General features: G+C 42.2%; 1 protein-coding gene across 1 annotated transcript in view; it reads right to left on the bottom strand.

The window, feature by feature from the left end:
* CEP85L (centrosomal protein 85L) overlaps positions 1-1,608 on the bottom strand; it is a 121,284-nt gene extending 119,676 nt beyond the window's left edge. Inside the window, exon 1 of the mRNA XM_086632114.1 lies at positions 1,560-1,608. Within this exon, the coding sequence (XP_086488240.1) occupies positions 1,560-1,608 (49 nt within the window). The remainder of the gene's footprint in view (positions 1-1,559) is intronic.
* Between the last annotated feature and the right edge of the window lie 15,331 nt (positions 1,609-16,939).

Genomic DNA, 16,939 nt, shown 5'->3' with positions numbered 1-16,939 from the left:
AAAACGAACACCAACAATCTTTGTAATGGCCTAAAGTTAGTGTCAGTGCACGCCTGTGATATATAACCTTCTAATATTCCTGCCTCAAACACAAATAATCAAGAATTGAAACACCCTAAATTCCTACAGTTTCCACCAAATTAACTGAAATCTCTGCACCTAGTGTTGAAAATAAGCAGTATCTTTGCAAGCTGTAGCACAAAGATAACGTAATACCATTCTTTCACAGGAAGCATTAAAAAAAAAACAAACCGAACCCAACCAAACAACACAACACTTCAAGAAGGCAAACGTGTTATACATAGAAATTAATACCTTAATAATAGCACAGAAAAAAGGAACAATGTCCTCTTTCACACGATAGGGACTGAACATTGGACTACTGGTAGAGATTCAGGCAGCTGCTGACAACGTCTTAGCGGCGCTTGTATTTGCAAGAAAAGCCCTGTCAGTAGAAGGCAAAACAACCCTACCATTTAAATATGTCAACTAACTCTATACACATTATGCAATCGTATTTTGCCATCTCAAAATTAAAATAATTCAAATTTCTGAAGGGGAAAAAAAAATCCCAACAGCTAAAAAAATTATTCCAACACTTGGAATGGCAGAGCCAAACCACAGACCTTCACAGTGACCGACTGCTTCGGTAAGTCAAAATATCACTAAATACTTGCAGGAACTCTTGCCAGGGTAAAGCAGGTGGATATAGTCGGTAATATTCCCAAATCATGCAAAGGGCATCCAGAAGAGTCGGTACCTAGGCTTACCTGCCCAAAGGTAAGGCTCGCACGGCTCTGCGACCAACTCGCCAATTTTCCTGTGCCAGTTCTGACAGTCTTTAGGGTGGAAAGTTCGCCCACCACTCACAGGCAGGATGTCTCCCTAGTAACAACTCCGGGTCTTAAAATTTCAACGCATCCCTGCCAACCTGCAGGAACTAGGCTCTAATTAACCCAGCGACAGAAAAGTGGTGCAAAAAAAAAAAAAAAAAAAAAAAAAATAGGACTCGACCGATTTGTTGCAGTCTAAATTTAAAACGAAAAGCATAAAGGGAAGCGCGCTTCCAGCCTCTGCCGAAGGATGTTCTAACGAAACAGGAGGGGAAAGAAAAGCCCAAGACAAGGAAACGGATTATGTAGGTTAAGCTCAGCTTTTACCGCCCGCTGCAAGGTCCAGCCAAGCAAACACCGAGCCCCCAGGACGGCCGGCCCGTCCCCGCCGCCGTCGACTCGGCCCCTCCGGGGCCGAGGCGGCGGCGGCGGGGACGGGCCGGCCCCCGCGCCCTCTCCGGGAGGCCCCGCCGCCACGTCCCCCCTCACGGAGCCGCGGGAACGGGCGGTGGTAACGCTTTCCGCCCGCGGCGGTGAAGAAAGCTGCCTCCTCAGTTTCTGTGGAGACTCGGGCGCCAGCCGGGCCGGGGGGAGTGGGAGGAAAAGCGCCGCGGCCCGGCCCGCCCGCCCCACCGCCGCTGCCCCACCGCGGCGGGGCCCTTCTGCTTCCCCTCAACTCCATCCCTTCCCGCCCCGCGGGACGCGCAGGGAAAGCTCTATCCTTACCAGCCTTGTAGCCGCGTAAGCCGAGCTGGGGGTGCAGCCCGCCCCACATGGTGCCGCGCCGAGCCGGGCCGGGGGAGCCGCCGCTCTCCGGCAGCGGCGGCGCGGAGCTGCGCGCTCTCCGGCGGGCGGCCGCGGCCCAGACGGCCGGCGGAGGCGGCCGCTCCCGCTGCCGAGGGAGGTTAGCGGGGGGCTGTCGCCGCGGCGGGGGCTGCTGCCCGCCCCAGGGGCGCCGCAGCCATGGTGCCGGACGGCGGAAGGCAAGGAGACCTCGCCGCCCCCTCGCAGGAGACAAAACTTGCTTTATCGCGCTGCCGCCGCCGCCTGCCTCTCCGGCGCTGGGAGCGGGGCGGAGACAGGGGCGGGAGCCCTGCAGATGCTGTCGCTGCTCGGGGACGAGCCGCTTACATAACCCGGCCCACGGGGAGGGGGCGCGGGGCGACCGGCCCCGGGGGCGAGTCCGCCCGGCCCGGCCCGGCCCGTGCGCCGCGGCCGGCCCGACCCCCGCGGTGCCCGGTGAGGCGGTCCCGGCGCCCCGCTGGAGCCCCGCCGGGGCCGCAGAGGTGGTTTGAGCGATCCCGTTGGCCTCGGGTTTGGAAACGTACTCGCCCGCTTGCCTGGACAGGGATGAGCTTCCTGCCCGCTTCACCGGGGATCAAGGAAGGGGCTGACTGGCAACGGTGTGTAACTGTCATCAGGGAAAACACTTAACTGAAAGCACCTAATTGGGAATGAAGACAATTGATGAAGAAGAGTGAAATGCCTTGTTCCAGAATTATGGCATTTGGAGTACCCAAGGCTGGTACATGCCAACTAGTAGAGTTTATAATAAAATCACAGTTTTCCTGTACTTTCTTGTTTTAGTAAGAAAGTGGAAAGAAAGCAGAATCATTAACATGCATTTGAATAATCAATTCCACCAAAAGATTCTCAGTATCATCCTAAAGTTTAAGCCACAGGACTGGAAGCAAAATGTTCCAGTCAGCAATAATTCAAACCCACTAAGAGACTTCCCCCCCCTCCCAGCCCCCAGCTTTGAGTCTGCTCCAAATACTTTGAGATACAGTTCTGCAACAGCAGCCTTCATGTTACTGTTGTTTGCAGCTGCAGCCCAGTGGTCCCTGTTGTACACGACCTTCTGGAAAAGTGTACCCGACCCGATCAGCAATCCACATTGTCAAGATAAAAATATAAGGAGAAAATACTCAAACAGCTTCTAACTCCAGTGTAACCACCCCAAAATTACAAAACTCACCACCACCAAGAAAAGCAAAGCAAGGCTTTAGACAGCGTTGCAGAGTATGATGGACATGACAGCTTAGGGAGGTGAGGTGTAACAGAAGCAGTTCTGTACCCATGTGGAAACATTCACAATCAATAAATAAAATCTGTGTTCAGACACTTCCTGCTGACCCAATACATTTTTAATTAGTAGCTGATGATCACAGAATAGCTTTTATCTCTTTGGAAAGTTATATGTTATATTTCAGCACAAGTCATACTTTATTTATGCCTAGATAGGTATTCACAATGTGCTCAGTAAGAGAGAAGCCTCAGAAGTATCAGCATGAGCACGTAGAAATGCTGCATATTGTTTTTTTCACCCTCTCTCTTATACATACAAAGCCCTTATGTACTCACTGAAGAACTGACACAACGTGTACTCCTTACCAGCTTGTTTTAACCATGGAGCATAACTGTCACTAGGTGTTTTGTAGGTAGAGTTGTAGAATCACAAGCTTCAAACACTTAGTAAATACTGAATAAAAAACCCAAATTCTAAAACTCCAGGAGATCCTATCAAAACCTTCAGACTGTTGCTAGAGGTCCTCTGCAGGATAAAAGAGTGGAAGCGTTTTCAACCATACATACTGGCTTACAGTAGAAGATCAATGCAGGAAACTAAATTATCATTGATAACACCTCGATGGAATTGTCCAGCCTTTCAGCCCTGAAGTCAACTTCAGTTTAGAAGAATGTCCGTGAGAGCATGGTAGGTAAACATGAATATAAGAAAGAAGAAAAGCTAAAGTATCTTGCAAAACACTCAAGAGCAAGAAACATGTAAACAGCTTAGTTCAAGATCTCTATAAAGGACTTGTCTGTGCGTAACATTTGTTGCATGCTATTTTGTTGAGTTTGCTAAACTTTGGATAAGCATGTGTGCTTAGCATATTCACAGTGAGCTGTGAGGAAGCTGAAATCAAGAAGGGGAAGGCATCTAGCAGCAGACAAGGAGAAAAATTACCTCATCGCTGCTGAGCTCTGGAGTTTGTGAAGCTGTCATGTAATAATGCAGCTGCAAGAATCCAGAAGCATATTATAACCCCAGGAAGCTGCATGCCTGGAAAAGGTGTGATAATAGTTCTTTCATCTCCTAATATATGTCTCTGCAGTGGTTTTTATGTACCTTGGTATTGCTGTTCATGGGAGCTTTACAGTTTCCTATGTATCTCCTGTCCAGTCGTGAACAACATCACAGAGGAAAAAAGCAGATGACAAGGCTAAGATGAGGGTGACAGAACACAACCAGATAGTCTGGCCGAATCACCTCCGATAACGCTGCTTGCGGAGGAAGTTGACTCAGCAATGCTATGTCTTCCAAGGTGTCCCTGCTGGAGCATCTGTCTTTCAATAGTGCTACTGCTCAGAGCAGAAAGGGAAAAAAAAGGATTTCTTTTCAAGCAGCCAAATAACAGAACCTGATACACGTTCATCCTTTTGATTGGATTTTAAGTTACTTTTACAGAAGCAATGTAATTATTAAAGCTTTCTTACGATGAGTAACCTCAGTGTATCCGTTTGGAAACCAGTCCAAACTGAAGCCAGTAGTTTCACTCTATAAATAAATTTAGCTTGTTAATGCTTTATTCACTTTCCAGCAATGTTTTACATCTGCAGTCTGCTTATGTACACAGTTCTAGATCGTGAGCAGTATTTGGTTTAGATTTCAAAAAACCTCTTGAAAAAGTGTGCTAAGTGGCTCAGGCCTCCTGCAGAGACAAGTTTGTGCTATTTAACGCTTCTGAAGCAAGTGCCTACTTTCACGTGGATCTCAACTTGGAAATGCAGCGGGCCCTGAGGACATCCCAAGACCTTCTTCTGAACAAGTCTATGTTAGCCCATCTGTGAGGCCCGACCGTGCGAAGCTGGTAGGTAGTACTGGCTCCCGTCCATTCTACGTGCATTTCTCCCTCCGCACCTAATGGAACCCACCTACACTCAGATGACTTGCGTTAGCTTGTCACCTCTGACGTCTCTTGAGTTGATAAGGAGAATGGCACTCTGTGTTCCAGTACTGCCCCACTCAAGAGAGGTGTAAAGGTCCCGATACTCACAGAAAACGGCGGTGTGGTACGAGGGGAAGCTCATGTAAACTGAGATGTGAACCAACGGTAAGTGGAAACAGCCTATATCCCGGATAATTATTGTGAAATGTGATGTTCCAGACAATGAATGGACTCAAGTTCTTATTGTCTCAAAAGCCTTCTCCCCACCTCTTTCCTCATGATCTTCTGACACAAACTCTACCCTCTTGGCAGAATCAACAAAGAAAAATAACAATAGATAGTAACAGCTTAAGCATTGGTACTAGGCAGATGCTGTCTCGTTAATGTCAATTGCAGCACATCTTACCCAAGGGTTTGTGATCTATTTCCAGGTTGAGAAATCGCATCTCTTTTTTTTTTTTTTTCCCTGAGTAAAAACATAATGCTCTAAATGGAATTAAGCTGAAGCATAGCTTCTGAAAGCAGCATTTTTCTTTGATTAAAGCCAGAAATGGCATTCAAAATTTATTCTACACACTTGCTTTCACATTTAATAGAGTTATAAGATTATTAAAAAAAACCCAAATGCTAAACAGCTAAACATTGTTCTAAGAAAAGGCAGACAATTTCCCCTATCTAATTAAGACATCAAGGATATGTACATTGTATCAAAAAGCAACAGCGGCATTTCTGCAAGCACATCTATCTTGTAAATGACTTTGAAATTAAAATCACAAATTTTCAGTTATTGAGTTGCTTCACTAAGTACAGAAATCCATTTCCTCTACCCACGACTTTTTTCAGCTGAACACTGTGTCCTAGCAAAGTCTGAGAAGCCTTTAAGAAGCCTTTGAGCAATTCCTCCTGTTTTGCGAAAAATAACTACGTCTGTTACAAAGCGAGATGTTAAACTCTATTGGGTGGCACTATAATTAAGAACAGATTAGCTCACCTAATAATCTGCACTCCTGCTGGTAGGGCAGGTTGGCCTACAAAAGACTGAAATGGTCCACTAAAAGTACATTGCGTGCGCTGTATGGCATTAACAATGAACTGTGTCACCTCATATCTGCACAGCAGGCATCATGAAATAACATGGTGTAGGCAATGTTTTTATTTTTGCCTTTTCTACAAGCAAATGAGAGTGCATGTCTTTCACAAAGGAACACAAATTGATACCAATTTGAATCTGCTTTGCCCTGCATTTTCAATAGCAGCTTATACCACAAAAGAGAATAGAACCAAGCAGCTTGTTGTTACCGTAGCTATGGTTTATTACCAGCCTCCTGAAATTTCAGATTCTTCTGAATGTTCCAGGTTTCAGAATCAGATTTTCACCCGAGAATCTCAACCTGAAAATGTTTTCATTTCCATCATTGCTAGAAACCCTTGGGAGTCAGGGATTTTACGTGCTTCATCACTGGTGGGCAGGACAAACACCTTTTTTTTTGTCATACGATTTTAAAAGAAGTCTAAGAGATTTAAATTAACTCTATGTCATCAACTCTGGTACTACAGGAAGAAGAATATATGCACAGAGTGGGATCTGGTGACATTTAACCAGTAGCTTGTGAAGATAATCAGGAATTCCCCAGGTGTGGTTTTCACGAAGGGAAAATTTTGAGTTCTGCTATTCTACCTTCTCTTTCTCCATCCCCTCCTCCCCCAAAGGCCGCGGGAAAGAAGGGGAAATACAAATGGTTTGGGTGAGGATGGAGAGAATATGTGAAAGCGTACGGGCCCCAGGCTGGCCACCTTCTCCCAGCCTTTGAGGGTTGTCTCCTTACACACTTAAGAATCAGACTGCCTGTGCCGGAGCAGTGAACCTCTACCCCTAGCCCTGGTGGGATGCACTGACATCTCTGACAGCCTTCAGGTCATAACACTTCAACAAAAAATATTTTTTAAAAATTGTTTCTTCTTCTCACGTTGCATGACTTTTTTACAGTCTCTCCAGTTCTCTGGTTCTTGAGCCCGCTCAAGTCACCTTCACTTTCTAAGAAAGCACTATCTGATTTCAGAAGCACCTATCCTTTTTTTTTTTTTCCAGTAGATAGATCTAAGACAAAAAGATATAGCAAGCTGTAAATCCTCTTGAGAGAGAGGACTGAGACCTCTTGTTAATGTTCTTTGTCTGTCGTAATGCTGAAACATCTGATGAAGGCTATATTTGAGACCTGTTTCAGTTTAGAGGCTTCTTTGTAATAATTAATATAAAATGATAATTTGATGCTTGATAGTATTCTTTGGTATTCTTCAGAGAGAAAGGCCAGAAAAATGAAGAAAATGACAGTATGAGATAACAGTGCAGGCACAGTTCGTTTTCAAAATGGCTATACCAAAACTCTTTCAATATGGGATTATCAAAATACTGAACTTTTGGTATTGAGTTTTCTGTGCTGAAACTTAAGCTAAAGCCTAAGAAGCCTCAGCAGTTCTGCAGTTCAGATCTTTGATCCTACTACCACTTGCAATGCTCAAGTTTTTACAGTTGCCCATTTACTTCAAGGCAGTCTCGTTTGACTCCATGTTATACACGGACAAATGAGAGCAGAAGGATAAAGCATTGGATGATATTTGCTATACAATAATCTGCAGATTTTTTGAGCTGCTTTATGTAAGTTAAACTCCACCTCAAATGTGAAGGAGCTGCCATATTAGAAACACAAAACAACATTCAGCTTGACCAGTATAAAACCTGCCTGCTTTAAAGGTTAATCAAAAGCTCCCCCTTCGTATGCAGCCACTGAAACAAAGGATCAGACTGTGCAGTGAAGTTCCCTGCTCCATCTCCAGAAAGGAATAAATCGTGTTTTCCTTTTGCAACAAACATGCCCACTGAATTCTATAATTTTAGAGAAATACAGAATTTAAAATTACAAGTGACTGTATATAGGAAGGCCAAACACGCTGCAGCACCACCAGCCAGTGATGCGACATTGTATGAATACTTGGAAATGGAAATTTTTTCCTTGTGGCCATCATTATCTGCTTATAACATGAAATAATGTACTTTGTTTACTCAGAGTCAGAAATACAACCTACAAACATTACCAGTCAGAAAATTATCTGGTCTCTTGTGTTTCAGCCAAAGCCAGTATTGCTGCAAAGGGATGAAATTTCAGTAAAGTCGATGGAGTTATGCCAGTGCTCAGTTTAGTCAGCTCAGCACTGTCATATAACCATATGAAAAAGTTGGATGGAAAAATTTATGTCGTGCTTTAACTATAAATACAATTAACTTCATGAATCTCCCCACTCCATTTTTTTCTCCATTGACTTTTATTCTACAAAAATCATTGACATTGATTCTACAATAATTCACTACTATGTACTACAATAATGTATTGGTATTATAATACTTTGTTTTCTCTCAGCAGTGAGAGGTCTGTGCCTAAAATGATGGGGTATTCTATGCTGGTAGAGCAAATTCCGGTTTAAAAGGACACTCTTACACCCACCCAGCACCCTCCTGCAGATGTCTCAGAACCAGCCCGCTGCCTGTACAATGCACGAAGCAGGGCCAGCAGCTTTCAGTCGTGGCACTGCTGAGAACTTCCTGGTGTGCAGGACAGGCAGCCTTAGAAAACACTCTGGTTTTTTTTATGCCTGAGACTGCAAAGAACAACTTGCTTCTATCTTGTGCTTCATATCCATCAGTCTTTTTAACAGCATTCTCATGTTAAACTAATACACAAATACATTAGCACACACTTTTTTAGACAAACTCAGTTCACCCAAGAAGGTAGAAAACAACTAAAATGAAAAAGTGGACTGCACTTGTTTGTACTGGCCACAGTGCCCATCAGATTCATTTCACAAGTCCTCAGAGTTAGCATATGACATATGTACAAATCCACCACAGTATCCTTAAGCTGTTTTGCTTTTGACTTAAAATTAACACAGATGAGAGTGTTTATTAAAATAACGTCGCGACTCTGGCTTGGCTGTAAGACTGTTCTCTAGTATTCTACTTTTAACACATTGCTGGAGGGACTGAATTGATCTGGGAGGCATTTTAGTAAACATGCAACCCCATCTTTGGTCACAGAGAAAACAACAAGAAATTGAGCTCCTAAATGAGCATGGAACTTTAAATGTACTTAAATAACAGAAGCATAGAAGTTTGAGTATTGCTGCTTAAATTGTTGAGGACTGTCCCACAAATTTAGGAATCCCATGGTTTAAGAATTGCACACCATTCTGGTGTACCATTCTAATACCTCAAATAAGAATACCTGCTTAAATCAATTAACACTGAATTGAAGAATCAGAATTCTAATTTTCTGGTTAACGGAGGACAGTATGGTACAAATATAGTCTATACTTTGACCATTTAGTTCTCAGCTTTAGAAGCATCAGAGGGTCAATCCAGAACACAGGAATATCCCTCTAATTTTTGAAGGAAGATCGATTGCCATCTGTTCATGAGGTAAGTAGCTTGAACCACCCAAATGAAATGCATTAATGGGAAAAGATAAATAGCCTATCTAAAAGTTCAGAACTAGCTGCATCCTTACAACACATTATTATATGCTCCAAATGTGAACATTACAAAGAACAAAAAATACGCTGAAACAGGATGTGACGATCAATGCAGGAAGCTAAAATGGGTAGCAATAAACAGACATTAAGAAAGTGCGAGAGGCAGTCACACACAAGACTCCCATCTGCAAAGTACTCCAGCACATGCTCCGTGAACTCAGTTCATTCATGAAAGTCCTTGCTCGAAGACACCACCAAGCTTACATTACGTGGGCCTTCCACAATGTTGGCCCTGCTGGAATGCATCCCCAGCAGTCACCATGACAAGATCTTTACTTAGCACAGCCACAGTGATTAAAAGATAGAACAGAAAAATGAGAAAGAAAAGAAAAGGAAGCAAGCAGCTGTAATAAAGTACCTTTAAATACATGCAAAATTACTTGTCTTTTGCTTCTATGTTTGAAGATAATTGCTGCAAGGATAATCCAGAATTTGGATTAAAACCACAAGAAAACCATGTATTTTGCATTGTATTAAAGGTAGAACTCAAGAACTAATTTTAAAAATGATAAATTGAATCACATATTCCAAAACCACATTTGCTGCATTTCTATGTTTCATATTATTATCTGTTACCGATATGCAAGAATATGTAAGTTTAAAGCATAAAAATGTGACCTCTGAAAGTCGAGTCGAATAGACCTCTAAAGTAATCTGAAAGATCTAAAACCCTAGAAGTATGTAACAAACTCTAAAAGCAGAACATAATCAAATAATATTATCTACTCAGTGCCATATATCCTGGAGCTTATATATTTTGATTTAAGTAAACCAGTCTCCCTTGCACAGAGATAAGAAAACTGACCTGTGTGAAACAAAAGCTACCAACCATTTCACTTGAGTTTCTATTGAGCAGTCACTGTATTGTGCTTTAATTGCTGAAACTGCCTCTACAGAAGCATTAAAAAACCACTAGAAATACTGGGGTTTGTTTTCATGACGTCATCGTGAGGCACATTGAATGTTCAGAATAAAGCTTCACCTTGTAAGATTTCCACATCAGTTCTGGAGCACAAAAGACAGTTCTAAAATTCAGATGAATTATCAACGTTTTGATTCCCTCAGATAACCCTCTTGAAGCTCACCATCACAAACACAACATGACCTATTGCAAATTTAGATCTGGATGAACACAGATGAAAAGAAAATGTTGGCATTTTAGTTCCTTCTTTTAAAAAAGCAGATAAGTTAGTAAATACATTGGGCTAGAAAGTCAATTTGTGAGCCAAGTTAGATCAAACAGATCCAACTACTAGTTTGAGAGGCTGTGAAGTGTGTTTCCTTATCTAATGAAATCCTTAATGTTCCCTCACTGGGTTTTTTAGCACAATCTTTCATATAGATTGTGCTAAAAATCCACAATCTGGAATATTGTGTCCAGTTTTGGGCCCCTCGCTTTAAGAGAGATATTGAGCTCTTGGAGCGAGTCCAAAGAAGGGCAACTAAACTGGTCAAGGGGCTGGAAAATAAAACTTATGAGGAGCGGCTGAGGGAGTTGGGGCTGTTTAGCCTGCAGAAGAGGAGGCTGAGGGGAGACCTGATTACGGCCTATAAATACTTGAGAAAAGATGGTGGGGAGGTAGGGGAAGGGCTCTTTACGTTAGTGATGGGTGATAGAACAAGAGGAAATGGGCATAAGCTTAGTCAGGGGAGATTCAGGTTGGATGTTAGGAAGTATTTCTTCTCTGAAAGGGTTGTCAGCCACTGGAATAGGCTGCCCAGGGAGATGGTTGAGTCCCCATCCCTGGATGTGTTTAAGAATAGGGTGGATGATCTACTTGAGGATATGGTTTAATGGGGATTAGGGATGGTTGGACTCGATGATCTCTAAGGTCTTTTCCAACCTAGAAATCTATGAATCTATGAATATGATTTTCAAATATAATTTTACATGAAGTCCATATAGGCACTCAAACCGGGCCCTATGGTAAGAGACTCGTTTGCTAAAGACTCCTTCATTTAAAATACAGGTGAGCAGTCACTGAAATGGACTTTCTTGCAGAGTCTCGATCAATCATAGCTACAGCTGCAAGGATTTCCCACAGAAAGTCTTTTTGCTATCCCAAGTAGCGGCTGCAATATACAGTGTTACTGCCCCTGGACCTCGGCCACTTCAAACATTTCCACAGCACATGGCGTAGGGTGCATACGGCAGGTCCTCCCTGCCTGGTGGTATTTCCACATGGAGCAGGACAATACAGGCTTACCAACTCCCTGATGCACTGTGGTCGTATTTACCCAAAAAAAAGGGCAGAGACAAGAGTTATTAGTTCGGTGCAGAAGAGGGCAAGGGCTCAGGGTCTCTGAAACCACTTGCAAAGGCTTGAAAACTAATCCGTTGACTGACCAGACCTCAGCACCAACTAACGATTATATTCAGGATGAATAAGCACAGTAGTACCATAGAACAAATTATCCAATTAGTTGTGCAACTTAATCACACAGTTTACCATCCTCCAAAGACCACATTTTTGAAGGAACTTGGGGTAAGGTTTTCCCAAGCTCTCATCCTCCCATATGGCGAGCTCTTTGCAAAATCTGCCTGAGAGAGAGTGGGACTGTTTGGCAAGGAACAAAAAACCAGATTTCTGAATGTGCTCTTCCCTCATCCACCCTCATCAGCTCTATTTTTAAGTACAAAGCTAGCTCCATATAATTTCCTGAGCTTTGACAGTCGGTCACCCTGTTACAGATTTAACAGAAGAGTGGCAGACTTGGCTGGGCTTATTTCTCGGCACAGAAAAGAGCCCTGCCCCTGTAAACACATCACGGTGTTGGGAAGTAGTATTTGCTGGATGAGATATTAGCATGATGCAAGTCTGCCCCCGTTCAGTACACATGACACAAATGCTTTCATCATATTTCAGCTTTGATGCAGGCACTGCCAACGGCTTCAGTCCTATTCAAATACTGCAAATGAGTAGGCGTCTCATTTAGTGGGTTGCTAGTGTCTGCAGAATTGACTGGCAAATGCATTGTAAGGGTTACTCATGATACTGTATGTGTGTGCAGAGGCTTTCAAAGAGATGAAGTAAAATATCTGTCCCTCCAGGCCTTCATGATATACAGCTGCTCCTCAGAATCTCTCAGTCTTATTCTGCCTTGCACTTTCAGACCTCACTTCCAAACCGGTGGGAGTGAGTACAGTTGTGGCCATTTCAAAAATGATGAAAACTGAGTGCACGACAACCCACCATGGAGTTGGGGAGGGAGTTCAGGGCTCTCCAGTTTTAATGCTTCCCTGTCAGACAATGCTAAATGTACTTACTACCCATAGAATTGTTTATTCATAGCCTAGTAAGATGAGTTTTTGTTAAAAATGGATTTTATTGTAACAGTGATGTCATTATGACTACCAGTTTCCAGTCTATTATTTAAATTAAATACCTTTAAAAATATATAGGAAGAATCCACACAGTCAAATTACTTCTATGCTGTGCGTAGCTATTAGGAAAAGTGACAAAGAATGGATAAAATTTAAAATGAGTGCACTTTTTAGAAAATGACTGTTTTCATAATACTTTTAAATACTATTTTATGAATGCTTCAACACTGCATAGCTGGCTAATAGAGAAAGAACAGTTGTACTAGAAAAGAGGTTTTTATTAAAGACAGCTTTAATTTTTCAAACGCCACAGGCTTTCCTGGCAGGCAGAGTATCAGCTTGCCTGGTGAAAACTGCTTTCTCTTGGAAAGAAGAGACGGGTATAGGATGTACCCAAGAAAAGACAATTCCTCTTGGCTGACCTAAGCAGAAGTATTGACATGTCTCTGAAAGGAGTTTTTTATTACAGCAGGGTAAGTTGTTCAATACCTATACAGATGGGTTGTTTTCTGTTGTGTGTTGTGGTTTTTTTTTCCCTGAAAAAGGAAGGGAAGTTGAAATTAGCAGCAAGCTCATAACAGATTTTAGACCTTTAGCAGATGGTAATGAAGAGAATCGTGGGCAATATAGTAAAGAGAGTGATTTTCCACATCTGCAGAATAGGAATGATGGGAATTAAGAAGACAATTCTGAAATAACATTAACTTCCAAACCACAATTAAAGCACAGTTAGCTTTTCAGAAATACGAAACAGGCTCCTGGTAGGAGGCCCTGAATTTTCATTTGCCTCTCGAACAGCATGAAGTGCACTGTCAGTTCTTACCGAATAGCAACAGTCAAACATAACTTTCTGGATGCTACAAAGAAACATGTATTGGTACTATGAAGTAATGCCTTTTCAGAAATGTGTTAGTACCAGCTTCTAGAGTTTTCATGTTCTCCGCAAAAACTCTTCAGTTCAGAAACTGTTCGAGCTTTCTTTGTTGCAAAAGTTTTAGGCAGACAAATCAGTAGATTGATGAGTCTTTCTTTTCTTGCTTGCTTTCATGCAGTCTGGGCATTCAGTACTGAGATCTATCGTGGAGGCCAAATCCTGTTCCAAATTAAGCTGCTGAGTGATTTGCTAAACTCATTAGGCTCAAAAGTACCATCAGCAAGATAGGCATTTACATAGTGAGCTCTCTACATACAAAGGATGTCAGAACGCAGTAAACAAAATATGAAGGTTATTTGTCCCCTCCATAAGAAAGTATTGTCTTCAAGAAAGAGAATAAAAAACAGAGTGAGAAAAAGAATGAGAAAGAGCAAGACAGAATGAGACAGAACAAGAGAAGGGGGAGAAAACAAAAAAAGGCAAAAAATGAGAGACAGAAAGAAAGTGAAAGAAAAAAGGAAGATTAGGAAATAAGGAAAGAAAAAGAGACAAAGAAAGAAAGGTAAAGAAAAAGAGAGAAATAGAGAAAGAAAGAAGGAAAGAGAGAAAGAGAAGAACGGAAAGAAGGAAAGAGAAAGATAAAGAAAGAGAGAAAGAGAATGAAAGAAGCAAGCAAGCAAGGAGAGAAAGGGCAAGAAGAAAGCTCTGATAACACACAGTTTTGGAGAGACAATTTCTTCATCTTGGAGAGAAGGAGAGGGAAGTTTGGAGAGCAGCATTATACCCATTCCACTTTGGAATAATCTATAAAATTGGATATGCAGATTACTCACATACACATCACTGTAAGCAAAATCAGCCTGGAGACCACACTAATCAGCAAACTGTAGAGCCTGCAGAGGCTCAGCTGCTCCTGTCCTTCAAAACACATCCTTGTTCAATGCTTTGCAGTTTGCTTACAAGCTGAGGTCTTTTTTGTCACAGTAAACAGACAAAGAGAAATTCAAACCAAGCAGCCAACCCTGCGCACTGGCTATACATAGGGGTTTCTAAGAAAGAGGGTAAACAATCCCAGATAGTCTGAAAGCAAAAGGACATTGCTTAGAGACAATTATTTCCCTCCCCCAACTTGCATTGTCCTTACCCTTCCTTGTAAATGGATCGTTGTTAAATGAGAGAAAGATACAATAGGAAGCCATAGAAAAAACGTGATGGACATATTCCCTTCTGGGCATTAATATAATCAATCAAGCAGCTACTTAGTTACCTTGATCTGTCCTTGATTCCATTACAAAGCCACTTCCAGAGGTTTGCGATTCCGCTTTCAGAGTCTCCCTCCATGGCGACAGTGTTCAAGCACAATTATGTATTTACAAGTGGCAAGATCGCACCACATGTTAACGTTTTGCTTTTCAAGACCTAGATGCTCCAAGTGGAAATCATGCCCCGGCAATCCGCGTGCTTCTATTTGGCTTAGTCAACTGATCACAGCAATAGTCTCCGCTAAAAAGATTCTCAGTAAAAGGGTAGGAGAGAGCTGCTTCAGCAGAAATGGATGAAGTTTTTCACTTAGCTACCACCCAAGCGAGATCCAAGAAGAAAGGATCAGAGACTTTGGCTCAGCACCTTCCTAAGCTAACCGGGATTTGAATTTTTGGAGACTGAAAGCAGGATTCTAGATAAAGCCTGATACCTCCTAATGCTGCACCAACTGCATCTAGAAAAGTTCAGACATTGTTTTTGGGAGGTTGTTCAGGTCACTGTAGAGAAAGACAACCACTGTAAATCTGAGAGCAGAATCTACATTCAAATTCAAATCTTTCTCACAATCTCCCAAAATACTTTGGATTTAGAATCACTTTGTAACAAGTTAAAAGAGGAGGCTCCAGGGAGACCTTCTAGCAGCCTTCCAGTACTTGAAAGGGACCTACAAGAAAGCTGGAGAGGGACTTTTTACAGGGGCATGTAGTGATAGGACAAGGTGCAATGGCTTTAAACTGAAAGAGGGGAGATTTAGATTAAAGATAAAGGAAGAAATTCTTCACTTTGAGGGTGGTGAGGCACTGGAACAGGTTGCCCAGAGCAGTAGATGCCCCATCCCTGGAAGTGTTCAAGGCCAGATTGGATGAGGCTTTGAGCAATGTGATCCAGAAGAAGGAGTCCCTGCTCGTGGCAGGGGTTTTGGAACTAGATGATCTTTAAGGTCCCTTCCAACCCAAACTATTCTATGAAAATTATCTTGAAGAGGAAGAATCATTAACATTTGCCACATTGCCTTAGCTTTTTTTTTTTCCCCAGTGACTGAATGTCAGTCCAGTCACAGAAGATTATTTTTTTCCCTGCCTCTTCTATACTTGGTCATGGTGCTATGCAACTCAGTATCCTCATCTTTCTAGTATATTCACCAATACAAAAGAACTCACATTTCTGTGCTCCAGCTGGAGGACTGTATGGAGTAAGTTTTCCATGGTAATCCAGTCAAGATGACATGTCCCCATTTCCTAATGTAATGATGCAACACTAGAAGTACTAAACAGCAGTAAAACACTTATTAGCATTAATGGGTTAAACACACTTAAAACAAAGATCCTAAAGTGTTTTACAAGAATAAACTATGCTTCAAACCCAAAAATTTTACAGTGTCCATCACAATGATTTTCCAGCTACGGGTTGTTTTTACTTCAAGTTTCAACTAGGTAAACTAAGGCCTATAGTCTGAAAGTGTATCCAATGAGCATAATCAATTAGTTTAAATTCTGTTTTCTTTTTTCACAATTTAAGGCATGATGTATGCACAGAGCTCCGGTGAAAGTATGACAATTTTTTGACATCATCCTGTAGATGAACGGAATCTCACGTGTTTGCTCAGTGCCGGACTGGCTCACTTCAGTAGACTGGCACATATTAGCAAACTGAAATGGAATGCAGCAACTCATCTATAAACACCACTTGGCTATTTAAGCCTCCACTGCACTAGAAATAGACTTATATCTCACAAACACCACCAAATGCCAGAGCACATCATTTATTCATTGCATGCTATATTATTTTCAAATCAGATTTTATGTGTCCCTTACTATATAAAGCTGGAGAAATATTCTCATGCACATGAAACCCTTCTGCACTGAGGAATTACACCACTTTCTAATCAATTTACAGACTATGCAGTGAAGGTCAAACTACAAGGCAGACGATTCAGATTTTGATTTGGGTCTTGCTCCTGGTTCAGTGACTGACCTCAAACACGTTCCCAAGCATCAGTTTTTAACGCTGCCTTGCACTGAGATTTTGCTGGCTCTGCTTTCCTTTGTCCTATAACATCTTCTGTTGCTCTCCCTCACATTTCCTGCTTGCTTAAACACAAACTCTG

This window comes from Tauraco erythrolophus, chromosome 2, assembly GCF_009769465.1.
Source record: "Tauraco erythrolophus isolate bTauEry1 chromosome 2, bTauEry1.pri, whole genome shotgun sequence".
Lineage (NCBI taxonomy): Eukaryota > Metazoa > Chordata > Aves > Musophagiformes > Musophagidae > Tauraco > Tauraco erythrolophus.
Note: the sequence above shows the minus strand (reverse complement) of the source record. Positions and strands in the feature narration are given on the sequence as shown.